The following is a 16,041-nucleotide window of genomic DNA, read 5'->3' on the forward strand; positions in this document are numbered from 1 at the left end:
AAATTGATCGGGGACGTTCTCCGGTTTGATACCGCTATCGATATCGATTCTGAATTTTCGATACGCCACAAAGGAGTATCCTGGAACCATTAATTCGCCTCTCAAAAGCTGTCTGCGATAAATCAAACCGGCTTTCTGGATAATAAATCGAGTTTGCATGGCCTATATTCGCCTTTCCCTATCTTTCGTGTATCCTTCATTCCTGTATCCCTTTTTACGTACCATCGCGAAAGCTGCGTTTTGTTATGTTAATTCAATTTCCAACTTTATTGCAATCCATGAATTTTGTACGTGCCGATCGGAAAGAAGATTTTTAACGTATTAGTCCTAAGACGCTTCAAGTTTTAGAGGTCTCGAATGAAACGTGAATATTTTCTTTTAATATTTTGCGTCTTACGGTTGAGAAAAGCATGATCCGATCGGAAATGAACGCAGAGAGAAAATGAGCCGAAGCGATCAAATGCAACGTAATCGGTTAATGCAAGCAGAGAAATATCAAAGTTTTTCGGTATCTCGAGTATTTTAAGCAGATTCTACACGAAGTTGACCTGAATACTTGGCTGCACGCGAAGAGAGGATGTCGCGGATAAATTGCCCCACGCGAGTTTCTTCAAGGCTGAAAGAACTGTAAAATTCTTCTACTTTAGACTTTCACGGAAATCTAATTTTCAACTCTTGGTACTTTATCTTGGCGGAAACTACTGTATAAACTTCTACATCTCCTCCAAAATTTTATATCAAGTTAGATATATGTAGTTTTTATTCTGGATGCTTTAAAAGGGTGCGCTATGCAAATCACGACACGCGAGTTTTTGTGAACCCTGAAATAACTGTAATATCGTTTTACGTTAAGTTTCGTTGGCGTGTTTGGCGTGTGATTAAATTCAAATAGAATTCATGTAGAAATGATTAAATTTATTATATAATACTACATAATAATATTTAACTACAGAGTACCATCTATTTTCGTGCGAGTTTCTACGCAAACTGTGGTAAAAGGAAATTTATGTTATTTCAAAATTAAAACGTTCTTTCTGAAATAGATAGAATTTCATACTAAATGACGTTGTACTAATAATTAAATTATATTCTGGCGTGAGAAACGTACATGTGATACGCCACGCTCAAATGTCATTTGACGCCAAGGGGTTGATTTCTATTCCGATCCCATATAGATGATCCCTATTTTTAGAGTAACTTTTTTTAATATTAAACTTTATGAGAATCAGGTCATTTGTTATTCGTTTATCCACATATGTATTTTAGAATATAAAAGCTACATCTCTATTGATTTTTTGATTTTCATGTCGCTTGAAGGATAAAGAGAAGCATTTGTATCTGTCGCAGCTAACAAGAGGAGTACAGCTAACACGAGTCTTTAAAGAACAATGTATAATAATCCACCGATTCGTTTGTAATAATATACAAAATACAAAAGACATAGGTAAAGACATAAATAACGTACTTCGACTCGAAATCAAACTAAAAAAGTGGAAGTTTAAAAAATATAAAATCGATTGCCAATATATTGAATCCTAAAATTGGTCTTTTCATATACAACTGAATTTTTACCAAGAATCTCGTATACAAATCCTTCGTCTCAATAGATTAGATTCGTTTTCAAAGTTGATGGAATTTTACCAAAATAATAACGGAACTAAACGAAACAATACTCGATCTCTAATTTCTCTAATATTCTATTATTCCAAATTTTCCTTCCGTTCAAATTCATTGACCAAATAGCAACATCTGTTCTATCCGTATCGCCTGTTTTACCTTTTAATTTGCAACAAGGCTTGTTCCATAAGCAGTTTGATACGCAAGAACGATGTTCACGCGAGCTCGAACCCACTGACACCGATTTCCAGCGTTTAGAAAACGTTTCCGCGACGAGATACACGCGATCCTCACCTTTGCAGGGGCAGAATCCTTTGCAGGCGATGCGAACTGACGTGTGGTGGATGCAATTGTGGTATTCCAGTCGGCATGGCGAACTGTATGTGCGATTATCGCTTCCGCAAAGGAACGTCGGCTTCACCACAGGACATTCTTGACATCTGGAACAAAAGGGGGAAGCACGCGCGCGCGCGTCGTTAAATGAAACTGTTCTCCGCGCAACGCTTTAATTGCTCGAGTGCATTTCCCTTCTATTTTCCCTTCATTCTCTATTTCCATAACTTTGTTTCCACCGCACAAAGTGGGCGATATTAAAATACCGCGAACCTACGCTCCCTACGAGCAGATTCTCACATTTTTAGATCTTTCTGTTTCCCCTCTTTTAACGATCTTCCCTCGTTTTGATAAACTTTCGCTTGGTAGTAGACATTCAAACGCGGTATTTTCCTGCTTTGCATTTGTCGTCGTTGATACGACTGCAATTAGCAACTCGTTGTTAATATTTCATTTCTGATAATAATAGCAACAACTTAGCTTTGATATCACAAAATCTGTGTTGTCTCATTATGCATTTTTCCATGTCTCGATTAAAGTATTAGTCTGTCACTTATAAGATAGAAGACGTGTTATTTTCGTGCAATGGATTCGAATATCAGTTTATAATCAGCGGTGTCCACTATCAAATTTCCAATTTACCAAAGAGAGAAATCGTCGAGTAACGAGATAATTCTACGACAAACATATAAATTTCATTAGATTTAATTACGAATAGTTAATTACGAATTTCTAGCAAGTAGTTGAAGAATGACTTTAATTTTTGGATTTATTCTTTCATTCGCTCAAACTGTGTCGATTATACCGTACAAAGATAATAACCAAGGCAAAAGTGATCATGCCCTATTCGTTAAATAGAGGAATTTTCTTCCAAACAAATCTACAATGTTTCCAAAACAAGTCGAAATAGCTGGCTTTTAACGTAATACGATAAAAGGCGATTCAGAGGATGCTTTTCATTAGCGTAGCATAGCTTGATTAAAAAAGTAAATTACTCTATTATTCCTTTTCGTATCTGTTTCTTTTTTCTTTTACTAGAACAAAGGGTAATTAAATGGATTTTGCATATAGCGAGGAGCGTTCCTCAACGTAATAAAGGAACTGTATTAAAAACTAAATTTCGCTTTTCAGCCCGTGTCGTGTATCGTAATTATATAACATAATAACGTCGATAAAGTACTGGGAGCAGGGATGGTTGAGTTCTTTGTCAAAATTCGCTTGCCATTCCCTCCCTCGTGTAGGGCGGAAAAAATTCCGGAATTTCCGTAACGCTAGACGAGAGAGAAAGAGAGAGAGAGAGAGAGAGAGAGAGAGAGCTTCATAATCGTTAAGCACTGCATCGTCGTAACACGAAATTACCAGGCTGTAAGGGTTGGGCGCCCGTCTGCGCGCACCAACAATGTTGCACGTCTCATGAACAGGGATGTCTCGTAAACTGAAATACTATTATAATGCGTTTAGCGTGCTCACACGAGCGGCTATGTTAATTATAATTTTATAATATTACTTCCTGCATATATTATGCCATTAAATTTTCTTTGCTTAGAATTCCCTTAACGGGACAGTGAAAAATGTTCCCGACACCGGAAACCACTGGGAAACGCGATGGCGCATGGCAGAGAGCCAGATAAATATCGCTGCGAATCGTGTAACCTGTGAACATCAGTGTATTCTTCCTGTGTTTCGATAATGAAAGCATCCTCGTATTTGGAATTTATTCGTTAGACGATAGGCACCGTGTGAATTAAGTGATTTATGACCGTGTTGATGATGTTTCCGTTATTCGGGATTTTGGAATTCTCTTGATAGAATGGTTTTTGAGATTGTATCGACTGATCAATGAACAACTGATTTAGTTAGCCTTCTTAACTAGATCATCAAAATTATCATGTGATTATCGTAGATTTAAACAAGTCGTTGTCTACAATCAAATCACGTTGAATCTTCCTAATGGAACGATACAAATTGCCATAAATATATTGCAATAAGTTTCTTCGGGTGTGTAACTGATTTGTGAGAACACTGATTCTATCGTTACACTCGTTTCACTCTCTCACGCTTCGCATCAATTTTCTTTGTAATTAAACAATAAAAAAAGACAATGATCCTCTTTCTTTTCAATCATAAAATTATAACAATTGCTCTAATTGCAACAATTTTTCTCAACTCTTTAACTAACGAAGATATATGCGCGATATTTACAAAAACCGATTCCACTCTTCGCTCGTTTCATTCTCTTAGGCATCACATCGATTTTCTTCGCAATTAACCAGTCAAAAAGGGCAATGATCTTCCTACTTTTCAACCATAAACTTATAATGCTTGTCCCCGATTACAACGATTTTCCTGCAATAGCAGGAGCTAATGAAAATGTACATGCGATATTACAAAAACTTCTTAATTACATCCATTCGATCGAGCCACAAAAATTTCAACCATAAATTACAATCTCTTTTCCGTTCTACAGAGAATCCACTAGGCGCTTAATCATTCCTCCGCTTCATCCTCCATCTTTAATCCTCGAAACGAAAATAAAAAGAAGAAATTACGCTCCTTCAGGTTGCGTCAGCTGAAATTCTCGAGCCGGTTTCTCGATTAGCAAGCTCGAATCAACAGTTGTAGCTACGAAGAGCACGGTATAAATGGTACCGCGTAGAATTACGAGCGGTTATGGCGGCATAATAAAGAAGGGTCGCTCTGCGGATTCGGCCACAATGCCGACCCGCTAGGTTGCGCCTCGAGAATTTGTGGTTGTCGGCAAACGCGTAATTAGTTTAAACCGAGTAACGCGGTAATTAAGCCGGTTTAACTCCTTTATCAAGACGGGGCCTGCGGCTTCTCGGCCACCTCTTCTCGTCGTCCACGAGAATTCGCTTTCTGACTCGAGCTAGGTGACTTGCAACGTTCGTGGACATATTTCTAAAGGATGAAAAACAACGAAGCTTTGATATCAGGAAGATTCGATATTAATATTTCAGGAACAAATTCCTGATTCAGGAACAAATTTCGATTCCAGTTGTCTCTGTTTTATTAAAAAAAAAAAGAATCTTGTAGAATGGTTGTGAATTTCATAGGTTTGTATAAATAAATTTTCAAGAATTTATCATTCTTATGTCCAAATATTTGACGAAGATATTTAATACCGATTAATACCGATGGATTGTTCCTTGGCGATAGGAAATTTGTTTGGCTAACAGACTGTTTAACGCATTTATGGGAAGTTTGATGGTGCAAGAAGGTGCATAATACGCGTGATATGCGAAAATATATGAGATATGATGTTCGTTGGATTAACAAAATTTCTGCTCAAGTTCCATTTCTTTCGTTGTGTCGATAAAAATAAGAAATTGCACAAACGTTCGCAGTCTAGTTGTTAACAACAGAAAGGTTCAAAATCAACTCTATCCAAAGCAAATACATTGATCCTTTACTTACTCGATAACTTCTGAAACCACAATGTTGACTGTAAATAATGTGTACTAACATCTCTGCAGTCTGTTAAATGGAAAGTTTTTGTCGAAACCGCGAGACTAAAATTGTTACTTATCAATTATTCGATCGGTTCGATAACGTCAGAGTCGATTGGCCACGTAATCTCGATACCTGCTTCCGGGAACGAATTAATTCGCGCGTGCGTTCGATTGCATTCGTGCAATTTCGTTCGCTCGATGAAACGAAACCGCTGGTCGTAATTAATCGAGCATCGTTACAGATTGTTAATCGACGATTTAATCCCTGGCTTGTTTTGATGGGAAACGGATGGTTCTTTATCCGTTCTTTAAATATCTTGAAATTTGTCCTCGATATGAAATATAAATTACTATTGTTTCATATTTGTTTTCATCGCATAATTTTAGACTAATTTTTTGATCTTATTTTGTTCATATTGTTTCCAATATGTTTCCCATTTATGTCATGTACAGTAAAATGTTAAACATTAGACATTTGTTAATTGAAATTGAATCTGTAGCGGCACATGAGTTAGAGGACAATTCAAATCATGCTGTTGTTTTGCCTCGGGACATTGACACAGCCTTGACGCATGAAACGTAATGATAAATAAACTCCGGGCAAAACAATGTCGCCGCTACATGTAACTGTCGAATAAAGACGAATTTGAATTTTTCGACTTTCCCCCGACCAGTATAAATAAACGGACGCGTTCGCGAACGGGTAGTTATTATCTGAGTTATTATTCGAGTTATTATTAGAGTTAGTATCTATCACTATCTACAAGTATCTTTCTGTATCGACTATCTACCGAGTTATCGAGCGAGCATTTGCTGAGTATTAATTAGCAATTTTACTTTGCGATTTATACTCTTATACTCTATACTGTATACTAATTCAGTATTTTAAATATATTCGACGGTTACGACAACGAGCAATAACATCTAGTAAATCTCACCGATCAAACTTCCTCTACACAAGTCCTCTACAAATCTTTTATCCACTTTTTGTCTACTTAAATCCATCACCATATTTCGCTGGTTAATTTTTTTAATATATTAAATTACATTTTATTAGGTAATCGAATTAGACCTGGATCAATTACCAGAAGTAGATGAGGTTCTTGGTACTTTACGTCAAGGACATGCACAACTTAATGTTTGGGTCAGTTTGGCCGTAGGTATCTCGAATTATAATAGATATAATAGAAAAGCTACAAGACATTAAACGTATTGTATTTCATTATAGCTTGACTATTACAAACAACACAGAATCGAAGATTTCATTAAAGTACTTCAATCTTCTCGGGACAATGCTAGTGTTGATTACCGTGGCAATGAACAAGATCAAATACGTGTGCTCGATATGTTGGCTGCATGTTATATGCAGGAAGCCAACAGAGAAAAGAATAAAGTAAAAAAGAGACATCTATTTACAAAAGCTGCCCAATTACATACAAATGCAGATGAGATTGTTATGTATGACCAGGTATATATCATTTCTAGTATTTTATTTGATGCTTGAAAATATTTATGTATTATTTATATAACACTTTCTTGTGCTACAGAATCATATACTTAGCAGAGCTTATTTATGCCTTCTGGAAAGGGATAAGATGAATCAGGCTGATAACCAATTTAATTTTATATTAAATCTGTCTCCAAACAATATTCCTTGCCTATTAGGAAAAGCATGCGTAGCGTTTAACAGAAAAAATTACAGAGGTGCTCTTGCCTTTTATAAAAAGGCATTGAGAATAAATCCAAATTGTCCAGCTGCTGTGAGGTTGGGGATGGGGCATTGTTTTATGAAATTAAATAATCAGGAAAAAGCTCGTTTAGCATTTGAAAGAGCTTTACAGTTAGATGGCCAATGTGTTGGAGCATTAGTTGGACTTTCAATTATGCAACTGAATGAACAACAGCCTGATAGTATCAGAACTGGTATTCAAATGTTATCGAAAGCTTATATCATTGATCCGACTAATTCCACGGTGTTGAATCATTTGGCAAATCATTTTTTCTTTAAAAAGAACTATAACAAAGTACACAACTTAGCCCTCCATGCATTTCACAATACTGAAAACGATGTTATACGTGCAGAAAGTTGCTATCAATTAGCCAGAGTATTTCATATCGAAGTAAGTATACGATATAAGTAAGATTACATACATACATACTTAAAATTTTGAAAAATAATTTAACTATTTCAGGGTAAGTATAACCAAGCGTTTCAATATTACTATCAGGCCATACAATTTGCGTCTCCAACTTTTGTATTACCACACTTTGGCTTAGGTCAAATGTATATTTATCGTGATGATGTAGAAAAAGTAAGCATTACGTGTTATATATATTATTATGTACTATATATGATAGGGTAAAACTAATAAATTTTACATACACTGTTTTTAAATCACAGGCAGAACAATGTTTCGAAAAAGTGTTGGAAGTTCATCCAGATAATTGTGAAACAATGAAAATTCTTGGATCTCTTTACGCAAATTCAGGTTCTCAATCCAAACGCGATATTGCTAAAAACTACCTTCGGAAAGTAACTGAACAATTTCCGGATGATATTGAAGCATGGATTGAATTGGCTCAAATATTGGAGGAAAGTGACCATAAAGCCGCCTTAAATGTATATGGTACGGTAATTAGGATTTTAAAAGAACAAAACCAGACAGATATACCATCAGAAATTCTAAACAATGTTGGTGCTCTACATTATAGGTATGTTTCATATTTCCTTATTTTAATCTATTTTATCCGCTATTAAGGCTAAAATTTATTACTTTATCATAGACTTGGAAACTTAGAAGAAGCTAAGAAAAATTTGGAGGTATCTTTAATGCGTTCTGAAGCTGATGCCTTACACGATCCTGTATACTATAACTCAATTACAGTTACGACAAAATATAATTTGGCTCGTTTAAACGAAGCTTTATGCATATTTGATGAAGCAGAAAAATTATACAGAGCCATTTTAAAGAAACATCCAAACTATATAGATTGTTATTTACGACTTGGCTGTATGGCTCGAGATAAAGGAGAAATTTATGAAGCGTTTGATTGGTTTAAGGATGCTTTAAGCATAAATAGCAGGCACCCAGATGCATGGATTCTTATGGGTAACTTACATTTGTCTAAAATGCAATGGGGTCTTGCCCAGAAGAAATTCGAAAGAATTATAAACGAACCAGAAACAAGTACCGATGCCTATTCTTTGATTGCTTTGGGTAACATTTGGTTGGAAACGTTGTATCAAGATAAAAAAGGTAAAAATCGAGACAAGAAATATCAAAAAAGAGCATTGGCTATGTATAAAAAGGTATGATACTAAAAAAAAATAAATCTTCCTATTTGTATATACATATATAGATATTGAAATTCATAGGTTTTGCGAAACAATCCTAAAAATATTTGGGCTGCAAATGGAATAGGAGCTGTACTGGCGCATAAAGGTTATGTAAATGAAGCTAGAGATATTTTTGCTCAAGTTCGAGATGCAACAGCAAAATTTCCCGATGTATGGTTGAATATTGCGCACATTTATGTAGAGCAACAACAATTCTTTAACGCTATCCAAATGGTAACTTTCCGTTTTGTATGTAATACGATATGATAATGTTTCGGCAACTATTTTATAAAATATATTTTTTTACAGTATATAAACTGCCTTCGGAAGTTCTATAAATACCATGATGTCGAAGTTTTGCAATATCTTGGAAGAGCTTACTTTAAAGCTGGTAAATTAAAAGAAGCAAAATTGACATTATTAAAGGTGAGCGAAAAACATTGTGTCATGCTCTGATATCGTTAATATTGATTAAGAAAGAATAACTAATCAATTTCATTATATCAATTTAGGGAATAAGAGTAGCTCCACAGGACACTGTTTTGTTATACAATATTGCATTTGTCCTTCAATGTCTAGCGATACAAACTTTGAAGGATGCGAGATCCACATTAACAACTGTGCTCGAGGCAGTTCGCGAATTGGCACTCTCACATAAATACTTCCAATATCTATCAAGGCATGGTGATAAAATACGGCAACTTGCGAACGCAGAAGCAGGGAGCTGTCAAGATCTTTTATCGCAAGCGCAATATCATGTTGCCAGAGCTAGACGATTGGACGAGGAAGAAAAAATACTTAAGAGAAAACAAGAAGAAGAAAGGTAATTATATGAACATAATTAGCATATGGAATACATCAAACACCATAATAATGATCTTGTATTAATGTATAGACAAGTATTTAAAATTCGACAAACGGAAGAAAAACGGAAATCTGAAGAAATGCGACGACAAAAAGAAGAGGAAATGATACAGAAACGTCAAGAGTACGTTGAAAAGACAAAGAACGTTTTGGTAATCGCTGCAATGCCTCCAAAAAGACCTAGAGGGAAAGGAAGAAAAGCACGCACTGATCAATACGTTAGTGACAATGGTGGTTCTGAAAGTGAGGAAGGTTGCGAGAAAACTCGTAGAAAAAAGAAACGCAAAAGAAAAGCAAGTGGCGAACATAAAGAAAAAAGGGGCAAGGATAAAGGAATGCGCGAGAAAAAAATGGGGAATGGAGAAAATGGTAAGATAGTATTTCATGATCTTCGATTATACGCGTCATTAATCTGCGTTTTTCAAAAAATATATATTTTATTTCGCAATATTGAGGTCCAGAAAGTGATCGATCCAAGCCGAAACGTGGGAGAAAAGGGATTATTAAGAAAGACAGAGCATTTCAGAAAAGTACAGCTAAGATTGCAACAGGAAAGATGCCTTTATCGAAGGAAATTATATCAATGAACAAATCTGATAGCAATTCAGGAGGTACTAAAATTGCCAGCAGGTAAGGATCATTCATTTTATGAGAATGAGGTGGTTTATTATATGTGTTGGTTGGTTTATTAAAGAGACGAGTGATAAAATTGTAATAGTTAGTGTATATTAAAATCACTTTAAGTACAAGTACAGAGATAGTGTATGCCGGTCGTTATCGTCGCTCACTCAGTGCTACTGTTCAACTCTACGCTTGTTATTCGACTGTATGATTCGCTATAATGACTCGCTAGAATGATTCGCTATACTGATTCGCTATACTTATTCGCTATACTGGTTCGTTATACTAATCATCCTAGAGAGCATGTTCGTCTATTTGTATCGACCGGTAGTATTACAAAAAGTTTAAATGCAAATCCGGTTGATGATTACAAATAACGGTGATAATAATTTGTCCGGAGTTCGTTTACCTTTGAACCTAGCCAATCAACACCACGTTGACTCATGTACCGCTACATGAATATAATATACTGAGGTGTGTAATAAATAAATTAATGGAGTTGTTAATTTGTTTTTTAGAGGTGAAAGCCGTAACGAAGGTCGCGTACGCATAAATAGACGAATTATGTATGACTCACAAGAATCCAGTACACCAACATCCAGGTCTAGTTCCAGATCGAAATTTAGAAGCCGTTCTAGAAGTAGCTCACGATTGCGATCAGAACTTCAACCTCGATCCGTATTTCGTTCACCATTTAGATCTCGTTCAGGTTCCAAGTCGAGAAGTCAATCGCGGTCGAAAAGTCCGCCGAGATCAAGATCCGTTTCAGCGAAAAGTGGTTCACGCTCAAAATCAGGATCGTGGAAGAGTAAATTGCGATCAAAATCAAGTAGTGGTTCGGAAAAAAGTGGATCGCAGCCAAGATCAAGGTCGGGATTTACAGCTAGTGCACGATCAAGATCGAGTTCTGCAGATAATATACGACCGAGAGCAGGCTCTGCAAGTAGTCCACGTTCGAGATCAGGATCTGCAGTTAGCGCACGACCAAACTCGGGTCCTATAGCTAGCGCACGATCGAGATCAGGCTCTGCACGTAGTGTACGTTCGAGATCGGAATCTGCAGCTAATGCACGGTCAAGCTCAGGTTCTGCAGCTGGCGCGCGATCGAGATCGGGTATTGTAGCTAGCGCACGATCGAGATCAGGCTCTGCACGTAGTGCACGTTGGAGATCAGGTTCTGCAGCTGGCGCGCGATCAAGCTCGGGTTCTGTAGCTGGCGCGCGATCGAGATTAGGCACTGCAAGTAGTGCACGTTTGAGATCAGGATCTGCAGTTAGCGCACGATCAGTCTCGGGTTCTGTAGCTAGCGCACGATCGAGATCAGGCTCTGCACGTAGTGTACGTTCGAGATCGGGATCTGTAGCTAATGCACGGTCAAGCTCAGGTTCTGTAGCTGGCGCGCGATCGAGATCGGGTTCTGTAGCTAGCGCACGATCGAGATCAGGCTCTGCACGTAGTGCACGCTCGAGATCAGATTCTGCAGCTGGCGCGCGATCGAGATCGGGTTCTGTAGCTGGCGCGCGATCGAGATCAGGATCTGCACGTAGTGCACGCTCGAGATCAGATTCTGCAGCTGGCGCGCGATCGAGATCGGGTTCTGTAGCTAGCGAACGATCGAGATCAGGCTCTGCACGTAGTGCACGTTCGAGATCAGGTTCTGCAGCTAACGCACGGTCAAGCTCAGGTTCTGCAGCTGGCGCGCGATCGAGATCGGGTTCTGTAGCTAGCGCACGATCGAGATCACGCTCTGCACGTAGTGCACGCTCGAGATCAGATTCTGCAGCTGGCGCGCGATCGAGATCGGGTTCTGTAGCTAGCGCACGATCGAGATCAGGCTCTGCACGTAGTGCACGTTCGAGATCAGGTTCTGCAGCTAATGCACGGTCAAGCTCAGGTTCTGCAGCTGGCGCGCGATCGAGATCAGGCTCTGCACGTAGTGCACGTTCGAGATCAGGTTCTGCAACTAATGCACGGTCAAGCTCAGGTTCTGCAGCTGGCGCGCGATCGAGATCGGGTTCTGTAGCTAGCGCACGATCGAGATCAGGCTCTGCACGTAGTGCACGCTCGAGATCAGATTCTGCAGCTGGCGCGCGATCGAGATCGGGTTCTGTAGCTAGCGCACGATCAAGATCAGGCTCTGCACGTAGTGCACATTCGAGATCGGGATCTGCAGCTAATGCACGGTCAAGCTCAGGTTCTGCAGCTGGCGTGCGATGGAGATCGGGTTCTGTAGCTAGCGCACGATTGAGATCAGGCTCTGCACGCAGTGCACGTTCGAGATCAGGTTCTGCAGTTAATGCACGTTCGAGATCAGGTTCTGCAGCTGGCGTGCGATCGAGATCGGGTTCTGTAGCTAGCGCACGATTGAGATCAGGCTCTGCACGCAGTGCACGTTCGAGATCGGGATCTGCAGCTAATGCACGGTCAAGCTCAGGTTCTGCAGCTGGCGTGCGATGGAGATCGGGTTCTGTAGCTAGCGCACGATTGAGATCAGGCTCTGCACGTATTGCACGTTCGAGATCAGGTTCTGCAGCTGGCGTGCGATCGAGATCGGGTTCTGTAGCTAGCGCACGATTGAGATCAGGCTCTGCACGCAGTGCACATTCGAGATCGGGATTTGTAGCTAGTGCACGATCAAACTCGAGTTCTGTAGCTGGCGCGCGATCGAGATTAGGCACTGCAAGTAGTGCACGTTCGAGATCAGGTTCTGCAGCTGGCGCGCGATCAAGCTCGGGTTCTGTAGCTGGCGCGCGATCGAGATTAGGCACTGCAAGTAGTGCACGTTTGAGAACAGGATCTGCAGTTAGCGCACGATCAACCTCGGGTTCCGTAGCTGGTGCGCGATCGAGATTAGACTCTGCACGTAGTGCACTTTTGAGACGGGGACCTGCAGCCCGTGCACGATCGAGATTAGGCTCTGCACGTAGTGCACGTTCGAGACCAGGATCTGCAGTTAGCGCACGATCAGTCTCGGGTTCTGTAGCTAGCGCACGATCAAGATCAGGCTCTGCACGTAGTGTACGTTCGAGATCGGGATCTGCAGCTAATGCACGGTCAAGCTCAGGTTCTGCAGCTGGCGTGCGATGGAGATCGGGTTCTGTAGCTAGCGCACGATTGAGATCAGGCTCTGCACGTAGTGCACGTTCGAGATCAGGTTCTGCAGCTGGCGTGCGATCGAGATCGGGTTCTGTAGCTAGCGCACGATTGAGATCAGGCTCTGCACGCAGTGCACATTCGAGATCGGGATTTGTAGCTAGTGCACGATCAAACTCGAGTTCTGTAGCTGGCGCGCGATCGAGATTAGGCACTGCAAGTAGTGCACGTTTGAGATCAGGATCTGCAGTTAGCGCACGATCAACCTCGGGTTCCGTAGCTGGTGCGCGATCGAGATTAGACTCTGCACGTAGTGCACTTTTGAGACGGGGACCTGTAGCTAGTGCACGATCAAACTCGGGTTCTGTAGCTGGCGTACGATCGAAATCAGGCTCTGCACGCAGCGCACGTTCGAGATTAGGATCTGCAGTTAGCGCACGATTAAACTCGGGTTCTGTAGCTGGCGTACGATTGAGATCAGGCCCTGCACGTAGTGTACGTTCGAGATTGGGATCTGTAGCTCGTGTACAATCGAGATCAGGCTCTGTACGTAGTGTACGTTCGAGATCGGGATCTGTAGCTCGTGCACGATCGAGATCAGGTTCTGCACCTAATGTACGTTCGAGATCGGGATCTGTAGCTCGTGCACGATCGAGATCACGCTCTGCACCTAGTGTACGTTCGAGATCGAGATCTGTAGCTAATGCACGGTCAGGCTCAGGTTCTGCACGTAGTGCTCTTTGCGGATGGGAATCTGCAGTTAGTGTATTATCGAGACAGAGATCTATAAGTAGTATACTATCAAGTTTGGGATCTATAGTTAGTATGCTATCAAGTTGTGGATCTCTACCTAGTGCACGAACAAGCCCGGGTTTTGCAGCTGGCGCACAATCAAGATCGGGTTCTGCAGATAGTGTACGACCGAGTGTAGGCTCTGCACGTAGCGCACGTTCGAGATCAGGATCTGTAGTTAGCGCACGATCAGTCTCGGGTTCTGTAGCTAGCGCACGATCGAGATCAGGCTCTACACGTAGTGCTCTTTGCGGACGGGAATCTGCGGGTAGTGTATCATCGAGACAGAGATCTATAGGTAGTATACTATCAAGTTGGGGATCTGTAGTTAGTATGCTATCAAGTTGGGGATCTCCATCTAGTGCACGATCAAACTCGGGTTCTGTAGCTAGCGCACGATCGAGATCGGGTTCTGCAGCTAACGCACGATCGAGATTAGACTCTGCAGTTAGTGCACGATCGAGATCATGGTCTCCTAGTGGTTCCAGAAATGTAGCTTCGCGATCAAGGTTAAGATCAAGATCTGGATCAAGGAGTGGTTCACAGTCGGAGGGATGTATATCAAGAAGCAGAAGCCGATCAAAATTTAAATTTGTGTCAAGATTTAGATCGCGTTCCGGCTCACGGTCAAAGGAAATGGTTCTCGAAATCGCAGCCCAAGTGAATCGGAAAAGTAAATGAAAAGAATCTTGGATTACGTACTTTTTGTAAGAACTAAATTTATATAAATGAAATATATATATATAACTTTCGCGATATATTTGTTAACACAAGTTTGAAAGAACCGTTCGAATTGAAACAGGACTGTTGGCGTCAAGATGGGGCGCGGCAATTGGCAATCGTTCGAACTTATGAGTAATTGCGAATTATCGTTTATCGAAGCGCAGTTTAAACGATCTCTAGATGGAGCGACTTCAGTGTTTCGGACGTAATATCTCCGACAATTGAATATTTGGTTTATGTTCGGGGGGTATAAAAACACCTCGTAGTTTTAGTCGAAACCGTGTGTTTATGTTCTTCACATTGTATTTAAAACGAAGTATTACTTTACGATGTAAGGTAATTTTATGTAAAATTATTACGATTTCATATTTTATCTAGTTCATTGTATAAACCGTTTTAATTTTGACTAGTTATCTGTTGATATTTTGTATGATAAGCAAATAGTTTTAATTGTTATTATACACTTACATTGTTTAACATAAAAGAAATGTTAAGGTTGTGTTAACAACCAACGTATTGTTTTATATAAAAAATGATAAATAAAAGATTATAAAAACTGACGGTTTCATTATGTCTCTCTGAAATGTATTACACAATTAAAATATTTTATATATGCACGATTAAAGTTTTTTCATGTATTAATAAAGACAGTTACATGAAACAAATAATCAAAGTTTTGTAGAGGTTAATAACATTGGTGCCACTTCATATGTCATTACGTTGTCATTAATAATTATGTTCAACAGTCAATCAACTTAACAACATATTTATAATGCTTTTTAATTCAATTTTTTCTACTAGACATTCATCTAGATCGTCTGATAGAGCATTATATGTTCTAACGGTACTCCTTTCGGGATATTTTCAATCCGGTGCACTCTTTGCATAATATCCATGCGTTTATCGCTACCAAATCCAAAATATTGAAAAAATACTTGAATGGAGCATCGGAAACTTCCTGCTTTCACACTATGTTTGCATGCAGTTTGGTCAACGACGTCCACACCAAACTTTGTTTTATTATAAAAAGCAATGGTTTCTGGAACATGTTTATAATTGTCTTCTACTTGTATACCTCTATGTTTGGTGCTTAGAAGGAGGACTTTTACGTTAGGTTTACTTTTATACACAGTAAGCGTGCAGTTTTCTGATTTATATAAATTTGAGGAAAACGAAGGGATCTTTCCCCAT

At 39.6% G+C, this 16,041-nt stretch overlaps 1 protein-coding gene across 1 annotated transcript; it reads left to right on the top strand.

Moving 5' to 3' along the window:
- Positions 1–5,005: 5,005 nt before the first annotated feature.
- LOC100643523 (serine/arginine repetitive matrix protein 2) lies at positions 5,006–15,417 on the top strand. The gene is made up of 15 exons (XM_048405569.1): positions 5,006–5,024; positions 6,140–6,162; positions 6,478–6,576; positions 6,649–6,888; positions 6,968–7,540; positions 7,613–7,732; positions 7,822–8,132; positions 8,205–8,730; positions 8,797–8,991; positions 9,067–9,183; positions 9,270–9,580; positions 9,653–9,990; positions 10,083–10,251; positions 10,761–14,834; positions 14,930–15,417. Exons 1-14 carry the CDS (start codon positions 5,006–5,008, stop codon positions 14,806–14,808), a joined length of 7,089 nt encoding a protein of 2,362 aa, XP_048261526.1. The 3' UTR covers positions 14,809–14,834; positions 14,930–15,417.
- The last annotated feature ends 624 nt before the right edge of the window (positions 15,418–16,041 follow it).

Source organism: Bombus terrestris, chromosome 4 (assembly GCF_910591885.1).
Source record: "Bombus terrestris chromosome 4, iyBomTerr1.2, whole genome shotgun sequence".
In the NCBI taxonomy this organism is placed as follows: domain Eukaryota; kingdom Metazoa; phylum Arthropoda; class Insecta; order Hymenoptera; family Apidae; genus Bombus; species Bombus terrestris.